Genomic DNA, 19843 nt, shown 5'->3' with positions numbered 1-19843 from the left:
GAATAAAGCTGTTGCCACTGCATAAATTATACACTCTGCTCTTTTTAAAATTTTTGCACTGATAAGTTTGTATTAATTCTCGACAGATATCTGACTTGTTCAGTATCTTAGCTGTCGCACGCTGTTTGTCTCTGATCAGTACTTAATGCAGCGTGTTAAGTTGCTGTAAAAACCAACTTAGATACAATATGGTTTGAATCCTACCAGCTTTTCTGCTGGCAAAAGGCGGGGTCCCTTTGTTTAGCAGATGCTGTGGGGCTGTTTTGAGGAGGGGAGTCATGGGGGAGGATGAAGCCACACTTCTCCGCCATGCCGCTGCCCTAATTCTAATCGGGCACCCGTGGGGCCTTAGAATGGAGTTCCCACAGGGAACTTGTAAGCTTGCCGTTCCGTTTGGCGTTCACGCATTAAACGTCATGTGTAGTTTCTGGGCTTCCTAGAGGCACCTGGTTGGCCACTGTGTGAACAGCTTGCTGGACTTGCTGGGCCTTGCTGGGCCTTGGTCCGATCCAGCAGGCCTTTCCTTATGTTCTTATGGAGGATGGGGCTATCCATGGCTACTAGTCCTAATGGATACTAGTCATGATGCATGTCTGTTCTCTCCAGTATCAGAGGAGCATGCCTATCATATTAGGTGCTGTGGAACGCAGGCAGGATAATGCTGCTGCAGTCTTCTTGCTTGTGGGCTTCCCTAGAGGCACCTGGTTGGCCACTGTATGAACAGACTGCTGGACTTGATGGACCTTGGTCTGATCCAGCAGGGCTTTCCTTATGTTCTTACCACACCTAATCCCATCACGCCTGCTATTCACATTTACATACTGTTAACATTTACATACTAATGCTTGTCTGAATTCACTTTCCTCTACTTAAAGACAGATGGATTCACATTCTAGCTGTATCTGAAGAAGTGAGCTGTGGCTCACGAAAGCTCATACCCTGCCAGAAAATATTTTTGTTAGTCTTTAAGGTGCTACTGGACTTTTAAGGTGCTACTGGACTCTTTTCTACTTATGTTCTTATGTTAGTTTGAGCTGGGGGCAGGAGAGACCAGTTCTATCCTGAGTTCTCACCATGCTGGGTGTGGGAGAGGGATGTTTGGAACTGCAGATGAAAGCTGGTCTTTCTCATCTATATCAGAAACCTCTTGTAGAAGGTAGCTGCCATTGCTGTAAGGGCTGTTTTTCTGTCCCACATTCATCTCTCTCTCTCTCTGTGTGTAGAGGGGGGCTTATGTGGAGACAGCCAGTTATTTGCGTATGTGGATCCTTGGTTGTAAAAGGTTTATCTGCCTTCAACGTCTTTTTTTCTACCCGCTCAGGTGGCAGAAGTTAAGGTAATGTGTTCTATGGTAGCTTCGGCTACAACAGTTTGCCACTCTTTCTTAAGTATTGAATATACTTACCATGTTCTTACAGAAAACAAAGACCTTTTTATTTTATAAATATGCCAAATAGTACCATTTTTAATGCTAACAAAGCTTTAAATGAATGCCTTTTATGTTGGTAGAACAGTAAAAGGAATTTAGGTTTCATAGGAATGTAAGTATTGCATATATTATCCCATTAAAAACAAAGATCCCCCCCCCCCGTGGCTTCATAGAATCCTAGAGTTGGAAGGGACCACCAGGGTCATCTTGTCCAACCCCCTGCACAATGCAGGAAATTCACACCTCCCCCCACACACCCCTAGTGACCCCTACTCCAACCCAAGAAGATGACCAAGATGCCCTCCCTCTCATGATCTGCCTGAGGTCACAGAATCAGCCTTGCTGACAGATGGCCATCTAGCCTCTGCTTCAAAACCTCCAGGGAAGGAGAGCTCACCACCTCCCGAGGAAGCCTGTTCCACTGAGGAACCGCTCTAACTGTTAGAAAATTCTTCGTAATGTTTAGACGGAAACTCTTTCGATTTAATTCCAACCCGTAGGTTCTGGTCTGACCTTCTGGGGCAACAGAAAAGTATTCTGCACCATCCCCTATATGACAGCCCTTCAAGTACTTGAAGATGGTTATCATCTTCAGACTTCCAGCAGATTTTACATTTGTAGTCCTCAGAGGCAAATGGATGCCATTGCTGATGGGGAATTGCAGATAGGGCTGGAGCTTATGTCCGTGCCTGAGTCAATTTCTGGAATGGGGAGATCACCATAAATAAAGACTAGTTAAAAACCAGTGTCATAAATCCATGGACTCAGAAGCAGACTGACAACCAGTTCTTAAGAATCAGCTGAATGCGTTCAAAGCAGCCAGTTCTTGTTAACAAAGAGGCTCTTTTTGTACTGCTTGAAACGTTAAAATTATCCTCGAGAACAGCTTCATGTAGAGCGCGTGGCAGGCAGCAGCTGAGCCGGGAAGTTACCAATTGGATCCGTTACTGATAAGCCTGCCTCTGTTATTATATGGGTCTGATCTTATGTACAAGATGGATATGGGGAAATGGGCATGAAAAGCGCCACAGCTCCCCCCCCCCTTTTTTCCAAAACACGGATTAATCCCAGGGGTATTTTTAGGCTTCACAACCAGATTGAACAAAGTGGAAAGGTGCCCTCATCTGCGGGGTACACCCATCACTTCCAAGAACTTTCTGCCAATCTGCCAACGTCGCTTCCGCCTTCTTGGGTTCCGGTTTCAGGTTTTCGTCCTTCGCCGTTTGGCCACGGGCTCAGGAAAACAAAGAGCGCTGTGTTTTATTAGAAAAGCACCCTGAGGAGGACAGCTTGAATCCCTGTCAGGAGAAAGACAGGACAAACCTTTGAAAACAAATTCTTATGCAGGCGCATGGGGAGCAGACTTCTCCGAGGGTGGGTGATTCTTTCTCTAAAATAAACTTCCGTCCTCTCAAAATAAACCTTTCCATGTGCCAGAGTGGAATGTGTTCTCAGTTTTAAGTCAGAATGAGCTTGCCTTGGCTACTGTACATTTAGGAAGTGTTTTTTTTGTGCTAATAAGTAACATTTAGAGCTCGCTGAAGTCTGCGGAGAGTACCTTGCGGTCTTCTTCCGTGCTTGCCCTTGAAATAACTCTTGACGAAGATCACTGTTTTTCTGACTTTACAGACGAGAAAGCGATTGACCTCACCTCTGTGGGAGAGGAGGATCTTGAACCTACTCTGTGCTAGATTTTGCTGGTTCTTGCATTTACCATGCAACCCTGAAAGGAGGGGAATGCCCATAGGAGCCGGTGTGACCCCAATGCCAGCATCCGTGCCACCTCTGTGGGAGAGGAGGATCTTGAACCTACTCTGTGCTAGAGTTTGCTGGCTCTTGCATTTACCATGCAACCCTGAAGGGAGGGGAATGCCCATAGGAGCTGGTGTGACCCCAACGCCAGCATCTGTGCCACTTGCAACTTGCAAACTGGCACAGACACCGGCATAGGGCGACTTACGCCGGTCCCCCTGGACCATGGCAGCAGCAGCGTGGTTCTCGGACACCAGTGCAGCTTCCCAACGGCGTTGTCCTGGCGTAGCTCCCTGTGCCGGCGTCCTGGGAGGCGTCCAGGGGCATTCCTGGGGGTGGAGCTGACGTTAGTCAACTTCCTAAACCCATGAGACCCAGCGTGCTGTAGTGGTTAAGAGCTGTGGTTTGGAGCGGTGGAGTCTGATCTGGAGAACCAGGTTTGATTTCCCCCTCCTCCACATGAGTGGCGGAGGCTAATCTGGTGAACTGGATTTGTTTCCCCACTCCTCCACATGAAACCAGAAGGGTGACCTTGGGCTTGTCACACTCTCTCAGCCTCACCTACCTCACATGGTGTCTGTTGTGGTGAGGGGAAAGGGAAGGTGATTGTAAGCCGGTTTGATTCTTCCTTAAGTGGGAAAGTCGGCGTATAAAAAACCCCAACAACAACAACCAGTGTTACACACAACCCTTTTAGGAATGGACTGCCCATGTTGCTCGTGGAATTTATATTATTGTTTGGCAGCTACAGGTAGACTTCCAAATCTTCTGCCTTAACTGCAATTTCAGTCCCTGTTGTAAAAACCGTAAGCCGCTCCACCAATCGACGTTGGAATAATAAAAGATAAAGGATGACACTGCTAACATTTTAAACCTCAGACTCGATAATGTTCCCTGGCTGGTAAGAGGTAGCCTGGGAAATACCAAGCTGGACTCCAGTGGAAAAACCAGAACCCTCACACGGCATTTCGAGTTACGTCTCAGCATTTCTGCGGCTAGAGTAAGCTCGCCAGCTGCTTCCCCATGCAGGAGTGACCTTTCCGATCCTGTTGCTTGAGGTTTGCTTTGTGCCTCCAGGCGTTTCCCTGTTCTTGTTTGCATCCTTTCATCAGCTGTAGCAAATTCAGCCCTTGGAGGGTCAAGGCGCCTCCCTCCTTTCTGTTTTAAGGGAATAGAAATGGGATGGCTTTGGCAGGTGCCCCAGCTGATCCCAGATGCGAAACACAGGTTGGCAGCCAGCGTGGTGTAGAGGTTAAGTGGTTTGGAGTGGTGGACTCTGATCTGGTGGACTGAATTTGTTTCCCCACTCCTCCACATGAGGCCAGCTGGAGGATCTTGGGCTAGTCACAGCTCTCTTTGAACTCTCTGAGTCCCACCCACCTGACAGGTAGTAGAAAAGAGCAAGAGTCCAGTAGCACCTTAAAGACTAACAAAAATATTTTCTGGCAGACTAACACGGCTACCCACTGTGAATTATCCACCTGACAGGGCGTCTGTTGTGGGGAAGGGAAGGTGATTGTAAGCCGGTTTGATTCTTCCTTATGTGGTGGAGAAAGCCGGCATATAAAAACCAACTCCTTCTTCTCCTCCTCCTCCTTCACCTTCTTCACCTTCTTCACCTTTTTCTTCAACTTCTCCTCCTCCCCCTCCTTTCCTTTATTCCATTGTTTATGCTCGTGGACCAACAGGTCATGAGAAAAACAAATTCAATACATTCCAAAATACACAAATAACCAAACATACAAAAATAAAATATCTAAAAGTATAGTCAAAAGGAGGTATCATTAAAAACCATAGATAAAATTTTTGCCATGGCGAGGGTTACATTTGGATCAGTATCAACCAATAATTGGTTCTTGTAGGTTATCCGGGCTGTGTAACTGTGGTCTTAGGCTTGGCTTCCTGTCCTAAAAACCTCCAGACTAACAAAGACTATAGTCAACAATAGCCATGGAGATTAGCTTTGGACTTCACACATTAACAGATCACTTCAGGATACAATGGTTCCATATTAACATACCACACCGTCATTAGCACATTATCTTGATACTTACAGGACAATGATTAGCACATTACTTTTGCAGGACAATGACTCAGCTCAAACCCAACCCTTTTCTGACTATATCTTCCTACACACTTGACACTGAGAGACACTGTCCTTCAGTGTTACTACTCTGAAGATGCCTGCCACAGTTGCTGGCGAAACGTCAGGAAAGAAAATTCCAAGACCACGGTTACACAGCCCGGATAACCTACAAGAACCAATGAACTCTGACCGTGAAAGCCTTCGACAATATCAGCCAATAACTTTGCAACTATTTCTGCCTCTTCCCCACCCTCGGCTTCCTCCCACCTGCCAGAACTAGTTTCAGGCTACTGTGTGTATTTGCTGTCTTAGCCCTGACCTAGATGGCCCAAGCTATCCCAGAAGCTAAGATCTTGGCTACTAAGCAGGGTCGGCCCTGGTTAGCGCTTGGCTGGGAGACCACCAAGGAAGTCCAGGGTTGCTACGCAGAGACAGGCCATGGCAAACCCACCTCTGTTCGCCTCTCGCCATAAGTCAGCTGCGATCTGACGGCACTTTCCACCACCGTGTGTATTTGAAGGAGGGATGGATAGGGTTTAAGCAGGACCGGTCATGTTTGATGGCATTGGGATACCATAGTTCATCATGGGCTGTCTCATACATCCTCATGTAGAGGACAGTTGTTTTCTGTTGCTCTGGAAGGTCGGATCAGAACGAGCGGGTAGCAATTAAATCAAAAGCGTTTCTGGATAAATATTAGGAAGAACTTCCTGACAGAGCGGCTCCTCAGTGGAACAGACTTCCTCGGGAGGTGGTGGGCTCTCCTTTTTTTAAGGTTTTTAAGCAGAGGTTACATGGCCATCTGTCAGCAATGCTGATTCTGTGAAGTTAGACAGATCATGAGAGGGAGGGCAGGAAGGGTTGCGCCAGTGTTTGGTTCTCGTGGCCCTTTCTTGCATGCTCAGAGAAATGCTGATCACCACTTAGGGGTCAGGAAACAATTTCCCTCCAGGCTAGTGTGGCCAGGGATCCTGGATGGTTTTTTTAGCCATCTCTGGGCATGGAGCAGGGGTCACTGGGGGTTTGGGGAGGGAGGTAGTTGCGACTTTCCTGCATTGTGCAGGGGGTTGGACTAGATGACCCTGGAGGTCCCGTCCACCTCTGTGATTCTAAGCAGGACTGGTCGTGTTTGATGGCATTGGGGTAACATAGTTCATCATGGACTGCCTTGTATGGTCTTGGAATGGCGCAGTTCCTTGCTCATGATGAACAGTGACAGCCCTGTGTTGGGAAAGCAGACTTTGTTGGGTATAATCCCAGCTTTTCTTCTGGGGAACATGCGTTTTATAAGCTACCGCCAAGGCTTAGCGTGGTTGCAAGCTGACTTCTATTTCCAGAGAGTCGTTAACAGATTGCTTCTAAATGTGCACACAGCTGTAGACTTAAAACGGACATCTTTCCAAGATGTTTCATCTCTTGCAATCTCAGTGATTATGACAACAGAATATTGAGCATCACGGGATGTGCAACCCAGTTTGGGCGTTTGGGCCTTGACTGATCATCAAAGTCAATATTGTCTACTCAGACCGGTAGCGGCTCTCCAGGGTCTCTGGCAGGAGTCTTTCACATCAACTACCTGCCTAGTCCCTTTAACTGGAGATGCTGGGGATTGAACCTGGGACCTTCTGCATGCCAAGCAGAGGCTCTACCACTGAGTCACAGCCCCTGTGTGCCTCCTGTTTCCTTATCCCAAATTGCTCCCATGAGTGGCTTCCCTCTCCTCTTGGGCTTTGAAGCTTCTGTGTGCCTCAACAAACACTCCTTGTCCCTCACTGCTTCTGTGATCTCAATCCCTCCTTCATGAAGGAGCTGTGGATCAGTGGTAGAGCATCTGCTGGCATGCCCTAAGTCCCAGGTTCAATCCCCAGCATCTCTAATTAGAAAGGATCAGATGGTCGGTAATGTGAATGACCTCCGCTTGAGACCCTGGAGAGCTACTGTGTCAGCTAGGGCTTTCTGTCGACCCCGGATAAACAAGATGGTTCCTCACCAGAACAAAATGGAGTTTGAGTTCGCGCCATCCTCCCCCGTTTGCATTCTGTTCCCCGGCATCTGCACCACAATGGAGACCCGCCCGGGATAATCGCTAGTATGATACCAGGTCCCACAGAACAATGCCTGGGAGCCCTGGAGATCGTCTAGCTATGTCACGCGTTAATTCCTTGTATGCGTTTTCAATGAGTAGTTACCGGCAGTTACCTTCTGTATTGTTTCCTTGTATCGGAACTATCAAGACAGCTCTGCCGCACCTCATTCTTTTGTGTTATACCCTGAACATAATCAATCCTATTGTATGTACCCTATAAATGTACTGGTATGTCCCCACGTCTGTATTCTAGCCTTATGTTTTTATGGACTTACTGAACTCGCTGGCTTTCTTAATAAAACTTTTAAACTTGTGACTACGTCTGGAGTGAAGTTCCTTATGAAAGAAACGCAACAAAGTACTGCAGTCTGACATACTGCCAGTTTGAGCAGACAATACTGACCCTGGAGAGCTGCTGCCAATTTGAGCAGACAATACTGACCTTGATGGACCAAGGGTCTGATTCAGTAGGGAAGAGGCTGTGGCTCAGTGGGAGAGCATCTGCTTGGCATGCAGAAGGTCCCAGGTTCAATCCCTGGCATCTCCAGTTAAAGGGACTAGGCAGGTAAGTGATATAAGAGACCCCTGCCAGAGACCCTGGAGAGCTGTTACCGGTCTGAGTAGACAATACTGACTTTGCTGGACCAAGGGTCTGATTCAGTAGGGGAGGGGCTGTGGCTCAGTGGGAGAGCATCTGCTTGGCATGCAGAAGGTCCCAGGTTCAATCCCCAGCATCTCCACGTTTGGCAGTAAGTGATGTGAAAGACCTCTGGAGAGCTGCTGCCAGTTTGAATAGACAGTACCGACCTTGATGGACCAAGGGTCTGATTCAGAATAAGGCAGCTTCATCTGTACATTTTTCGTACTGCTGTTATCCATTTTCACGTTATGTGCAGTTTAGTTACCAGAGTTCCAGGACGTGGAACAATTCCTCAGTTTTGGGTGAGAATAGAATGGGGCGGTTTTGGTCTTAACTCTGGATCAAAGGTTCAGCCATGAACTTACTCGGCAGTTGTTGAAGAAGAAAAAAGACTAGAAAAGCTCACATAACATTTGCCTACTAGCATTATTAAAATGCATGCAAAGAAATGACTCAAAACCTGCATGTTGGAGGATCTGAAATGCCCAACAAGCTTCACAGTTTTGCCAGATGTTCTTCAGCTCGTGTTTGACAATCCTGAAATACATGCAGCCATTCTTTTGCATACATTTTTGTATGCTGTTAAACATGTGTTGTGCAAGGTGCAAGGACTTCGCTTCTCCATCTGTCAAATGGGAATAAGTATCCTGTGAAAGTGAAGTTTGCACTGATCTGGATGCCCCACGCTAGCCCAATTTTGTCAGGTTTCAGAAGCGAAGCAGGGTTGGCCCTGGTCGGTACTCGGAGGGGAGACCTCCAAGGTTACTACACGGAGGCAGGCAATTACAAACCACCTCTGTTGATCTCTGTCCTGACCTGGCTGGCCCAGGCTGGCTCGATCTCATCGGATCTCAGAAGCTTAAGCAGGGTCAGCTCCAGGTAGTACTTAGATGGGAGACCACCAAGCAAATTAGAGCCATGGTGTCTGCCGACATCTTTTCTGGCGCCCACCAAGTTTTTTTAGGAAGTGGATGGGGCCAGGTAAGCCTTTTGGCCAACAAGGCTTTTGAGTGACAATTGGAGATTTGATTGTCCATGCAGATTTTGTTAAATGTCGCTTTGGCACCAGCTGCCACCACTGCACAAGGATCTGCACTGTGTGACATTAGTTAAGTTGTGGCGGTCATATTGTGGCTGGCTCCGCCTCCTGTGGCAGCCATTTTGTTGCTGCGCCCACCATGCCATGTCAAAGCTCCAAATGAGCCTGCAGGCTCAAAAAGGTTGAGGACCCCTGAAGTAGAAGGTTGCTGTGCAGAGGCAGGCAGTGGCAAACCACCTCTGTCTGCCCTGGCTAGCCCGATCTCATCAGATTAAAAAAGCTAAGCAAAGTCAGCTCCAGTTAGTACCTGGTTGGGTGGCCTCCAAGGAAGTCCAGGGTTGCTACGCAGAGGCAGGCAATGGGAAACCACCTCTTCTCGTCTCTTGCCTTGACCTGGATGTCTCAGGCTAGTCAGATCTTGGTAGCTAAGCAGGGTCGACCCTGGCTAGTACTTGGATGGGTGGCCTCCAAGGAAGTCCAGGATTGCTACGCAGAGGCACACAATGGCAAACCCGCCTCTGGTTTTCTCCTGCCTTGAAAACCTACGGGGTCACTATAAGTCGGCTGTGACTTGATGGGGTGGGAAGGGTGAAGCAAGCAAAGCATCACAAGAACATAAGGAAAGCCCTGCTGGATCAGACCAAGGCCCATCCAGTCCAGCAGTCAGTTCACACAGTGGCCAACCAGGTGCTTCCCCAAATATGAAAATGCCAGCTTGGATTTCTCCCTCCCAACTTTGATTTGTTGGCTCTCTTTCAGCCTTTGTAACATTAAACGAAATTAGCGTCTTCCTCTTGGCGCAGCCGAGGACACGGAGTTCTTTCTCGTGTTCCGCCACGGGGGCCCCCAGTCGAGCTAAGATCCTGTTCCCTTCCTAAAAACGTTGCTCATTTTGTGCACAAGCAGCACGCCGCCTTTACGGTCTGGTGTAGGATTCCGGCTCCGCTCTCAAAGATGTGCCACGTTTGCTGCCAGCGCCAACTTCCCCCAGCTTTATTTACAAACAGTTTGAATTTTTGCTGCCGTAATGATAGCCTGGAGGATTTCAGCGCTTCCTCCTGACGTCCTCCCGTCTTTTCTGTTTTATCATGGCTGCCAGGTTCCCTTCTGCGCAAAGAAAAGTGTGATGGCAAAGAATAAATTCTGGCATCTAGTGGGGAACAATTGGGGGGGGCGTGGAGGCTGTTACTTTAGATATGGCCATGTACCCCATAATGCTTTGAATCACCCGTATTCTTGTAATGTTTGTGGGTGGATTTTGGGGGGGGGGGATCTTCTCTCGCTGCTGCGCTTGGCAAATCGGCAAAAAGATTTAAATTCTGAAACGCCGGCCTCGGGCTTTTGGCTCCGGCATTATGCAGGGCCGAAGAGAAAGCAGTTGTTTCCCAGGCGCTGTTAGGCGTGAGTGAGCAGGGGTCTGAGACGTTTCCGGTGTTGTTGGTTCAGTTCCTGGAAGATATTTCTCTGGACGGCTGTCTGTTGCTTCTTCGTGTGTGCTGGAGACCGAGCAACAGCAGGACTACGGAAATAACCAGAGAAACTGAGCCCCTCGCACCTGGGAGAAAGAAGGGCTTGTAACCGTTTTAAATAACTAAATCCAACCGTGTTAGCCCTCAACGATTGCCATGCCCCTCGAAAATGTTACATGCAGATGCCTCTGGCGTATGTACGGAAAGTGCCGTCAAGTCACAACCGACTCATGGCAACCCCAACAAGGGGCTTTCCAGGCAGGTGAGAAGCAGAGGTGGTGTGCCATTGCCTGCCTCTGCAGAGTCTTCCTTGGTGGTCTCCCTTCCCAGTACCGACCCTGCTTAGCTTCCAACTTCTGGTGACCCAGCAAGGGGCTTTCAAGGCAAGTGAGCTCTGTTGCTGTTGTCTTAGAATCATAGAGTTGGATGGGACCACCAGAGTCATCTAGTGCAACCACCTCACAATGCAGGAAATTCACAGCTACCTCCCCCAACACCCCAGTAACCCCTACTCCATGCCCAGAAGATGTCCAAGATGCCCTCTCATCATCTGCTTAAGGCCATAGAATCAGCATTACTGACAGATGGCCATCTAGCCTCTGCTTCAAAACCTCCAGGAAAGGAGAGCTTACCACCTCCTGAGGAAGCCTGTTCCACTGAGGAACCACTCTGTTGGAAAGTTCTTCCTAATGTCTAGACAGAAACTCTTTTAATTTCAACCCGTGGGTTCTGGTCCGACCTTCTGGGGCAACAGAAAACAACTCTGCACCATCCTCTATATGACAGCCCTTCAAGTACTTGAAGATGGTTATCATATCCCCTCTCAGTCTTCTCCTCTCCAGGCTAAACATACCCAGCTCCTGCATCCTCTGGGGACTTGGTCTCCAGACCCCTCACCATCTTTGTTGCCCTCCTCTGGACACGTTCCAGCTTGCCTACATCCTTCTTAAATTGTAGTGCCCAATTCCTCTGCAGAGTCTTCCTTGGTGGTCTCCCAACCAGGTACCAACCCTGAGCTGACAAGATCGGGATATATCATGTTGTCTTCTCTCCCAAATGTCTCTTAAATCTTCCTAATTTCCTTTTTGAGGTTTTGGGAAATCGCTGGCCTTGTTCCTTTAGAGGGGAAGAGGATGGGGCAACCAACTACAGGGCTAAGCATTAAAGCATGTATCTGTCCTGACATTCTGCAGTGCACTTTTGTCTATATCATGTGATCTTCTCTCCCAAATGTCTCTTAAATCATCCTAATTTCCTTTTTGAGGTTTTGGGAAATCGCTGGCCTTGTTCCTTTAGAGGGGAAGAGGATGGGGCAACCAACTACAGGGCTAAGCATTAAAGCGTGTATCTGTCCTGACATTCTGCGGTGCACTTTTGTCTATACGAACATGTTGATTTTCAGTCTGACTCATGCGATTATGGCAATGTAGTACATTTCACAATTTCTGCTATAGAAGGAATGTGTTCAGTGCATCATGTAGCATCATCTCTCAGCCCCACCTACATCACAGGGTGTCTGTTGTGGGGAAGGGAAGGGGATTGTAAGCCGGTTTGATTCTTCCTTAAGTGGTAGAGAAAGTCGGCATATAAAAACCAACTCTTCTTCTTTTTCTTCTCACATGGGTGTTTCCTCCCCCCCTCCTGCAGGGAAGAAAAATCTGAGTACCAAGACTTGCAGGGTCTGAAGGACAAGTCCTCCAAAGCCAAAAAAGCCAAGAAGGAAAGAAAGGAGGAAAAGCAACATGAGCCGGCCCAGCCTTCTGCAGAACCCGCTGAAGCAGGCAAGGCGGAGATGTTGGAAGAAGCGGGGTCCGCTCCAGCTGCCCCCGAAGCCTCGGCCTCCCCCAAGCAGCGCCGCTCTGTCATCCGGGACCGTGGCCCCATGTACGACGACCCCACCCTGCCTGAAGGCTGGACCCGCAAGCTCAAGCAGAGGAAGGCCGGCCGCTCGGCGGGAAAGTACGACGTCTACCTTATCAAGTGAGTGCCGGGGCGGTTACGGGAAGGAGGGATGGTAGCGCTCACAAAGATGGGTGCCCCAGGATTTGATTTGCACTAGACTTGGAGCAGAGAAGCATACCTGAGCGCATGCTGTGTCTTTGCGCATAGTGCTGAGCAACTACCGCCCGCCCTCACACTAATCGGCTTTGGGTTGAAATCGAAACTGATTCAGGGCCCCTTTCAGACTGCCCTTATGATCCGTTTCAGCAGCTGGTTGCTAACAGATTTTTTTTGCGTGTGTCATTTCAGACCCAACCGTTTTGGTTCCTTACTGCTAATGGGTTTTTTTAAAAACCTTTTCATACAGAGCTGCTTGTGTCCCATTGGGGAGGGGCTGTGGCTCAGTGGTAGAGCATCTACTTGGCATGCAGAAGGTCCCAGGTTCAGTCCCCGGCATCTCCAGTTAAAGTGACTAGGCAAGTAGGTGATGTGAAAGACCTCAGCCTTGAGACCCTGGAGAGCCGCTGCCGGTCTGAGTAGACGATACTGACTCTGATGGACCACGGGTCTGATTCCGTATAAGGCAGCTTTATGTGTTCATGTATGTGCAGAGCACCAGATGTATCAACAGATGCTATGCAGTCAACTAAGGAAGCCATTTTAGGGGAGGGGCTGTGGCTCAGTGCTAGCGCATCTGCTTGACATGCAAAAGGTCCCAGGTTCAATCCCCGACATGTCCAGCTAAAGCACTGGTTCCCAACCAGGGGTCCGTGGACCCCCAGGGGTCCGCGAGAACTAAATTAAGGTCCGTGAAACAAAGTTATAAACCCATAATAAATTAATATTTTCAATTAAAAGTTCTCTATTATAAAAATATATATTCAAATATTATTCAAAGTTTAATGTTTAACTAACAGTTATGATCAAGTTTATTTTCAAATTCTCAGAATTTTTATTTTGAACCTTGGGGTCCCTGCACCGAACAAAAAAGTCCTAGTGGTCCCTGGTCAAAAAAAGGTTGGGAACCACTGAGCTAAAGGGACTAAGCACGTAGGTGTTGTGAAAGACCTCAGCCTGAGACCCCGGAGAGCCTCTGCCGGCCTGAGTAGACAATACTGACTTTGATGGACCAAGGGTCTGATTCAGTATAAGGCAGCTTCATGTGTTCATATGTCATCCTGGGGCTCAGCCGTTTTTTAATAGAAACTGCTTTCTCCCATTTCCCGTTCTTCAGCCTTCGGATGCCTTGGATTGCTATGGTACTATAGCAGTCATCTTAGAATTTTTTAAAAAGTCGAAAAAGAATGCCCCACAAAAAATGTGGGGGGCGGGAAGCTCAGCACTGTTTGAAATGGCCAGAGCGCTCCAGAGCTCTTTAGAGATGGCTCATAGATGGATTGAAATGAGCTGTGTGAAATGCTCATCCCTGTATCACTTTACTCGGAATTGGGCCAACAACAGGTAACATCCAGTAATCTGAAAGGGGCCAACGTCATAATTTTTTTGCTTTCTTCAGTCGTAACAGTCTGTACACCCACCCCCCAGTCTTATGTGAAGCCAGTGATATTGTATTGACCATTGATTATGCATTTTGACCCCACTTTATGGGTGCTTTCTCCCCAAGAATTGCTCTTACGAGTAAGTGCTGAGTCCAAGCTATCCAGGTATAACTCTGGAAGCTGAATATGGCACTTCTCATCGGTCCCATTTGCTCTCTCTTACTGTTTAATTGTGCTGTCATTTAATTTAAAAAATGCAGTTCTGCATCATGCTAGAATATTCAGACATGACTAAAATACCTATTAGCAAATAGGATTAATGCTCAACTATCCAGGTGTTTCCGCTCACATTCTATATTCCGCTCACATTCTATATTCTATAATTCTGTATCCTATAATTCCCCAGAGGGGAGTGGACATGTTCATGGAGGAGAGGGCTATCCAGGGTTACTAGTCAAAATGGATACTAGTCATGATGCATACCTATTCTCTCCGGTATCAGAGGAGCATGCCTATTATCTTTGGTGCTTTGGAACACAGGTGGGATAATGCTGCTGCAGTCGAATTTTGCAGCATGGAATTCTGAAGGGATTCCATTAACTGTGATTCCTGCCTTAGTTACAACCAGACTGAACTATTGCAGTGTGGTCTGCCGGGGGCTGCCCTTGAAGTGAGTTCAGAGGCTGCAGCTAGTGCCTAATGCTGTGGCTAGACCAGTGATGGCGAACCTTTTAGAGACCGAGTGCCCAAACTGCAACCCAAAACCCACTTATTTATCGCAATGTGCCAACATGGCAATTTAACCTGAATACTGAGGTTTCCTCCCAGCTCGGCAAGGGGGGGGGGCTGCAGGGAGTCCAGGGAAGGGGGATGGCTTTGAAGGGCTAGGCAGCGCGGAGCCCTTCAAAGCCTGGGCGGCGGGGAGACCAGGGAAAGGGAGGGTGGCTTTGAAGGGCTCCGCGCTGCCTTCAGGCAGGGCGGTGGGGAGTCCAGGGAAGGGGGGGCGGCTTTGAAGGGCTCCGCGCTGCCTGCAGGCAGCGTGGAACCCTTCAAAGCCGGGCGGTGGGGAGTCCAGAGGGGGGGGGGCTTTGAACGGCTCCACGCTCCCTTCAAAGCCCCCGCCGCCCCCACAGAGAGGGCTCGGCGTGCCGGACTTGACACACGTGCCATAGGTTCGCCAACACGGGGCTAGACTGTTGGCCCGGGCCGGCTATTGGGAGTATGTGACCCCAATATTACAGCAGCTACGCTGTCTACTAATCTGCTCCCCAGCCCAATTCAAGGTGTTTGTTATGACTTTTAAAGCCCTACGTGGCTTGGGACCGCATTATTTGAAGAGCTGCCTTCTCTCATATACTTCTGCCCAGGAATTAAAATCACAAGGTGCGGCCCTCTTGGCTGTCCCAACAATCACAGAAGCTGGTTTAGTGGATATCGGAGGAGAGGGCCTTTTCGGTGGCAGCCCCACGATTCTGGGACAGCCTTTCCAGGGAGGTGTGCCTGGCCCCCCGTACTTTCATTCTTTAGTAGGCAGCTGAAGGCAGTTTTGTTTAGGACCACATTTGGTTAAGCTTACTAACAGTCTTATGTAGTGATTTTAAATTTGGCTTTTATGTTTTTAATGTATGTTATCATATGTGCTTTAGCCATGTTGGTAAGCTGCCTTGAATTCTGTAAGGAGGAAAGGTGGCTGGTAAATGTTTTCAATAAATACATTTTATTTTCTCTCCTTTCCCTCATTTTTCCCCTTTCCCTTCCCATACCTCCACCCCTCTTAACCACAGTCCCCAGGGGAAAGCCTTCCGCTCCAAAGTTGAGCTCATTGCCTACTTCGAGAAGGTGGGCGACACTTCTCTGGATCCCAACGATTTTGATTTCACGGTAACTGGACGCGGGAGTCCCTCTCGGCGAGAGCAGAAGCCTCCCAAAAAACCCAAAGCCACGAAAGCATCTGGCACGGGACGTGGCCGGGGCCGGCCAAAAGGCAGCGGCTCAGCCAAGCCGAAAAGAGCCATTTCGGAAGGTGTCCAAGTGAAGCGGGTGATGGAGAAGAGCCCAGGAAAGCTGCTGGTCAAGATGCCTTTGCAGGCCTCCGCAGCAGGCGCAAAGGCAGAGGGTATGGGCGGGGCGACCACCTCGGCACAGGTGATGGTTACTAAGCGTCCCGGGCGCAAACGGAAACCCGAGTCCGACCCTCAGGCCGTGCCCAAGAAGCGGGGGCGCAAGCCAGGCAGCATAGCCTTGGTGGCGGTAGCGGAAGCCAAAAAGAAAGCCGTCAAAGAGCCGGTGGCCCAGCCCGTGCAGGAGACCGTGCTGCCCATCAAGAAGCGCAAGACTCGTGAGACCGTCACCATCGAGCTGCCCAAGCCGGCCCCGCCTCCCCCGAGCAATGCCGGCGAGCGGAGCCCTAAGGGACAGCGAACAGCTGCCAAAAGCCCTGGGCGCCGCAGCAAGGAGAGTAGCCCAAAGGGGCAGGGTGGCAACACCGTGCCAACCTCGGCCTCTTCCTCCGCCCTCGGCAAGAAGGATCAGCACCACCCCCCTCATCAGCTGCCCCCGGAGCCTCAAGGCAGCCCCCCGTCTCAATCCCCGGAGAGCCCCAAGGACAGCAAGAGCCTCCTCGCTGAAGCCCAGGACTTGAGCAGCAAGAGCTGCAAAGAAGAGAAGGCTCCCGAAAGCGACGGCTGCCCCAAGGAGCCCCCTAAGACTCAGCCCGGCGGCGCAGCAGTGCCCTACAAACACGAGCGCAAAGACACTGTGTCGTCCTCCGCGGCCATGCCCCGGCCTACGAACAGGGACGAGGCTGTGGACACCAGGACGCCTGTCTCGGAGCGAGTCAGCTGACTGTGAGGGGGGGCCCAAGCGAGCCAGTTGAGCGCCAGAGGAAACAAAAGAGAGGGACAGGCACTCCCAGCCCCACACACCCCCAATTGAAACTCCAGGCAACTGCCGGGTAGGACCCCCAACCGCCCACCCTTTCCCCGCAGTGCCCCTGCTTCCAAGCAGTCAGCTTCCCCCCGAACGATTCTTACTCTGTTCCCCTCTTCCTCCTCCCACTTTTTAATACAGACAAGCACAGTGTGGGGTGCAGAGACATGCCTCCCAGGGCTGGAAGCCACTTTGCACTTTTTTTTACAGGACGGGGGCCCCCCTCTCCCTGCCGCCCCACCCCCCAGGCCCCTTTCGCCAGGCTTCGCTGCATATACTACTGACAAGGCAAGCTTGTTTGGCAGGGGAGGGGCGACTTCAGAATCTGGCCCGTCACCCTAATCCCACTTGCCCTTCCCGTTTCTGAGGCCCCGCAGACAGATTGGAGGAGGGACTGAGGGGGGGCGCGCGTGTGTATTCCACTCCGTCTCCCTAGTGCCATGTAATGTAGTCGTCCAGTCTTAATTGGAGTTTTGTAGTTTTCAGTAGGATGTGTGCATGCATGTCCACATGAGCGAGAGAGATGGGGCCGGGGGCGGGGCTAGGGGATGGATATTTCCCCGTCTCCCAGTCTGACCAGCGATTAGGAATGATCTCCTCTCCCCCCACCCCCAAGGACAGTTCTGCTGCTAAGAGATCACTGGGGCGATGGCGGGGGGGGAACCTTGGAAGAATGTCCTCCCTCCCACGTGCGTATCTTGACAGGAGGGGCCTTTGATTTCGTTAAAGCAATCTGAGTGTGCTGAAGCTTGTGTGTGTGTGTGTGTGTGCGCTCGTCACAAGCGAAGAGTTAAAATGAGAGTTCTTCCAGTTCGTGTCGACGATGTTAGCTTAGGGACCCGTTTGCACTAATGGAGGCCTTTGCCCTCCTTCCCCAGGAGGCTTTGGCATGAAAGATGTATGGCGCGTGCCTGTGTATATTGCAGAGGGGTGGGGTGGGGGTGGGGGAGAGAAAGGGTCTTTGACCGAATACTGGCTCACCTCCGCACCTTACCGATGGGATGGGAAGGTAGCTGAATGTGCGTAAAACTACCTGTTAACTCTGTGCTAGGATTGGTACGTGATGAGACTGAACGGAGAAGCCGCTCAGCATGTCATTTCAAAGGACTTCCTGACGTTTGGTGAGCCAAGCTCTTCCGCAGCCGACGAGCACACCGTTTCCCGCTCCCCGAGAAAGCAGGGCTCAGAAGTGTAGCTTATACGGGAGAGGGGACTCGGTCTCCTATTGGTGGTCATCGCTGTTCCCCTCCCCTGTCTACAGAGAACGGCAGAACGCAGCGCAAAGAGGATCGGCTACCCGGAGCGAGTCTGTACCCCCTTCCCGGGACAGCAGCGAAAGTGCCCCCGATTTCAAGATGGCATTCCTGGGTCCAAGCCAGCAGACTTGGCAGAGAGCAGAGTGTAATCTTTAATATATATATATATTTTCAAAAAGTAATCTTAACAAAAGAGTAGAAGCAACCGAATTCCCCCCTATCTATTCATCATACACTGAAGTAAAATTTCTTCTGTGTATATGATCAGAATTTTGCTTTGGTTATTGAATATAGAGAAGGGACAATACACTGGTCATAACAGATTCCGTCTTTAGGAGGGTAGGGGCTTGACTTCACGGCAGCATCTTGCAGGATGCCCCATTTTTCCTGGTGTTCCGGCACCCCAGCCAAGACCAAATCTTGTTTTCTGTCTCTTCCCAACCCCCCACAAGGAGTAAGTCACGGTGTGTTACATTTTTCTCTGGGTCTGTGTGATCAGCTCTGTGCCGGGAACTGGGGCCTGCTTCGGATCACGTGGTTACGCCTCTCCCCCCATGCTGTTCTCTCAACCCGAAATGAGCAGGGACCCCTGTTTGCCCCATTGGGGGCTCTGCGTGCATGGATTGCGTACACCTAACTTCACTCGCAAAGGCAAAAAGCATCCCTGGGGCAATTTTGGGACAGGAAACAGTTCGGAGGGGAAGTGTTTAAGCTCCTGCGTGCTGCGTTCCTGATCTAAATTGAGCCTGCGTGTACCTGGGAATTAAGTTCCCAACACAGAATTCTCAATATAGGTCCAACTGGTAAACCGGGGAAAGCCTGGGGAAAGGGTAACGTGTAGCTGAACTCCCTGTGATATGCAGTAAGGTTTGGACTGGTTTCTAACTTTCCGTCTACTTGGGTGAAAACCAGAGTCTCCTTTTTGGCTGCACTGTAGGTTAGGCTGGCGTCCGCTGCTGCTGCCCTTTTCTGTTGGATACCTCCAAGGGAAACCAGTTCGGAAGCCGACTTGTCTTTCATTTGGCGGAGGTGGATGGTCTGAGAACGGGGTTATGGAAGGGTGGCATAAAACGGAAAGAACTGAGGGATGAAATGGCTTCGGGGTACTTTGAAACAAATCAAAGGGCTTTTCCCTGTGTGTGTTTTTTTAAGGCACAAACTTATCTAGAGTGGGCAGACAGTTTACCTTTCTGTCATACCCTTGGACAACCTGCTTGCATTTGTCGCAGAGAACCAGTGTGGGCAATCTCTGGCTTCTGAGGCTTTTCTGACTCTTGGATGGAGTGGGGTAGATAAATGAAACCGTTGCTATCTCTGAAGCACTGGCAGGTGAAGCCGCGTTGGTCTAAATCAGTGGTTCCCAAATTTTTCGGGCCAATGCCCCTCTTGGGGCATCTTGTGGGGCCAATGCCCCACAAACTCAACCCCAGCGCCCCCTATCCTATCCAACAACACAGTTGAAGGGGCCCACCTCTGGCGCCCCCCTGCTTCCCCCTTGCCTCTTAGTCGCCCCCCAGGTAATCCCACCGCCCCCTAGGGGGTGGTACTGCCCACTTTGGGAACCACTGGTCTAAATTATCCCTGCCCTGCAGCGTTGAAAGGCATAGGGGCCTCCTTTATGTCAGGAGCTCGTGAATTCTCTGCCATGCCACCCTCCTCCCCTAGGATAGGAGTGTAAGTTATGCTTCAAATGTAAGTTGATTTGTCTGTTTGATTTA

General features: G+C 49.9%; 1 protein-coding gene across 1 annotated transcript in view; it reads left to right on the top strand.

Moving 5' to 3' along the window:
• Nucleotides 1–16953, top strand: part of MECP2 (methyl-CpG binding protein 2) — an 87079-nt gene extending 70126 nt beyond the window's left edge. The window contains 2 exon segments of the mRNA XM_056856168.1: nt 12149–12481; nt 15726–16953. Coding sequence (XP_056712146.1) covers nt 12149–12481; nt 15726–16785 — 1393 coding nt within the window. The 3' untranslated portion in view covers nt 16786–16953.
• Nucleotides 16954–19843: the final 2890 nt, after the last annotated feature.

This window comes from Euleptes europaea, chromosome 1, assembly GCF_029931775.1.
Source record: "Euleptes europaea isolate rEulEur1 chromosome 1, rEulEur1.hap1, whole genome shotgun sequence".
NCBI classification, from domain to species: domain Eukaryota; kingdom Metazoa; phylum Chordata; class Lepidosauria; order Squamata; family Sphaerodactylidae; genus Euleptes; species Euleptes europaea.
This window is presented reverse-complemented; position numbering and strand designations above follow the sequence as displayed.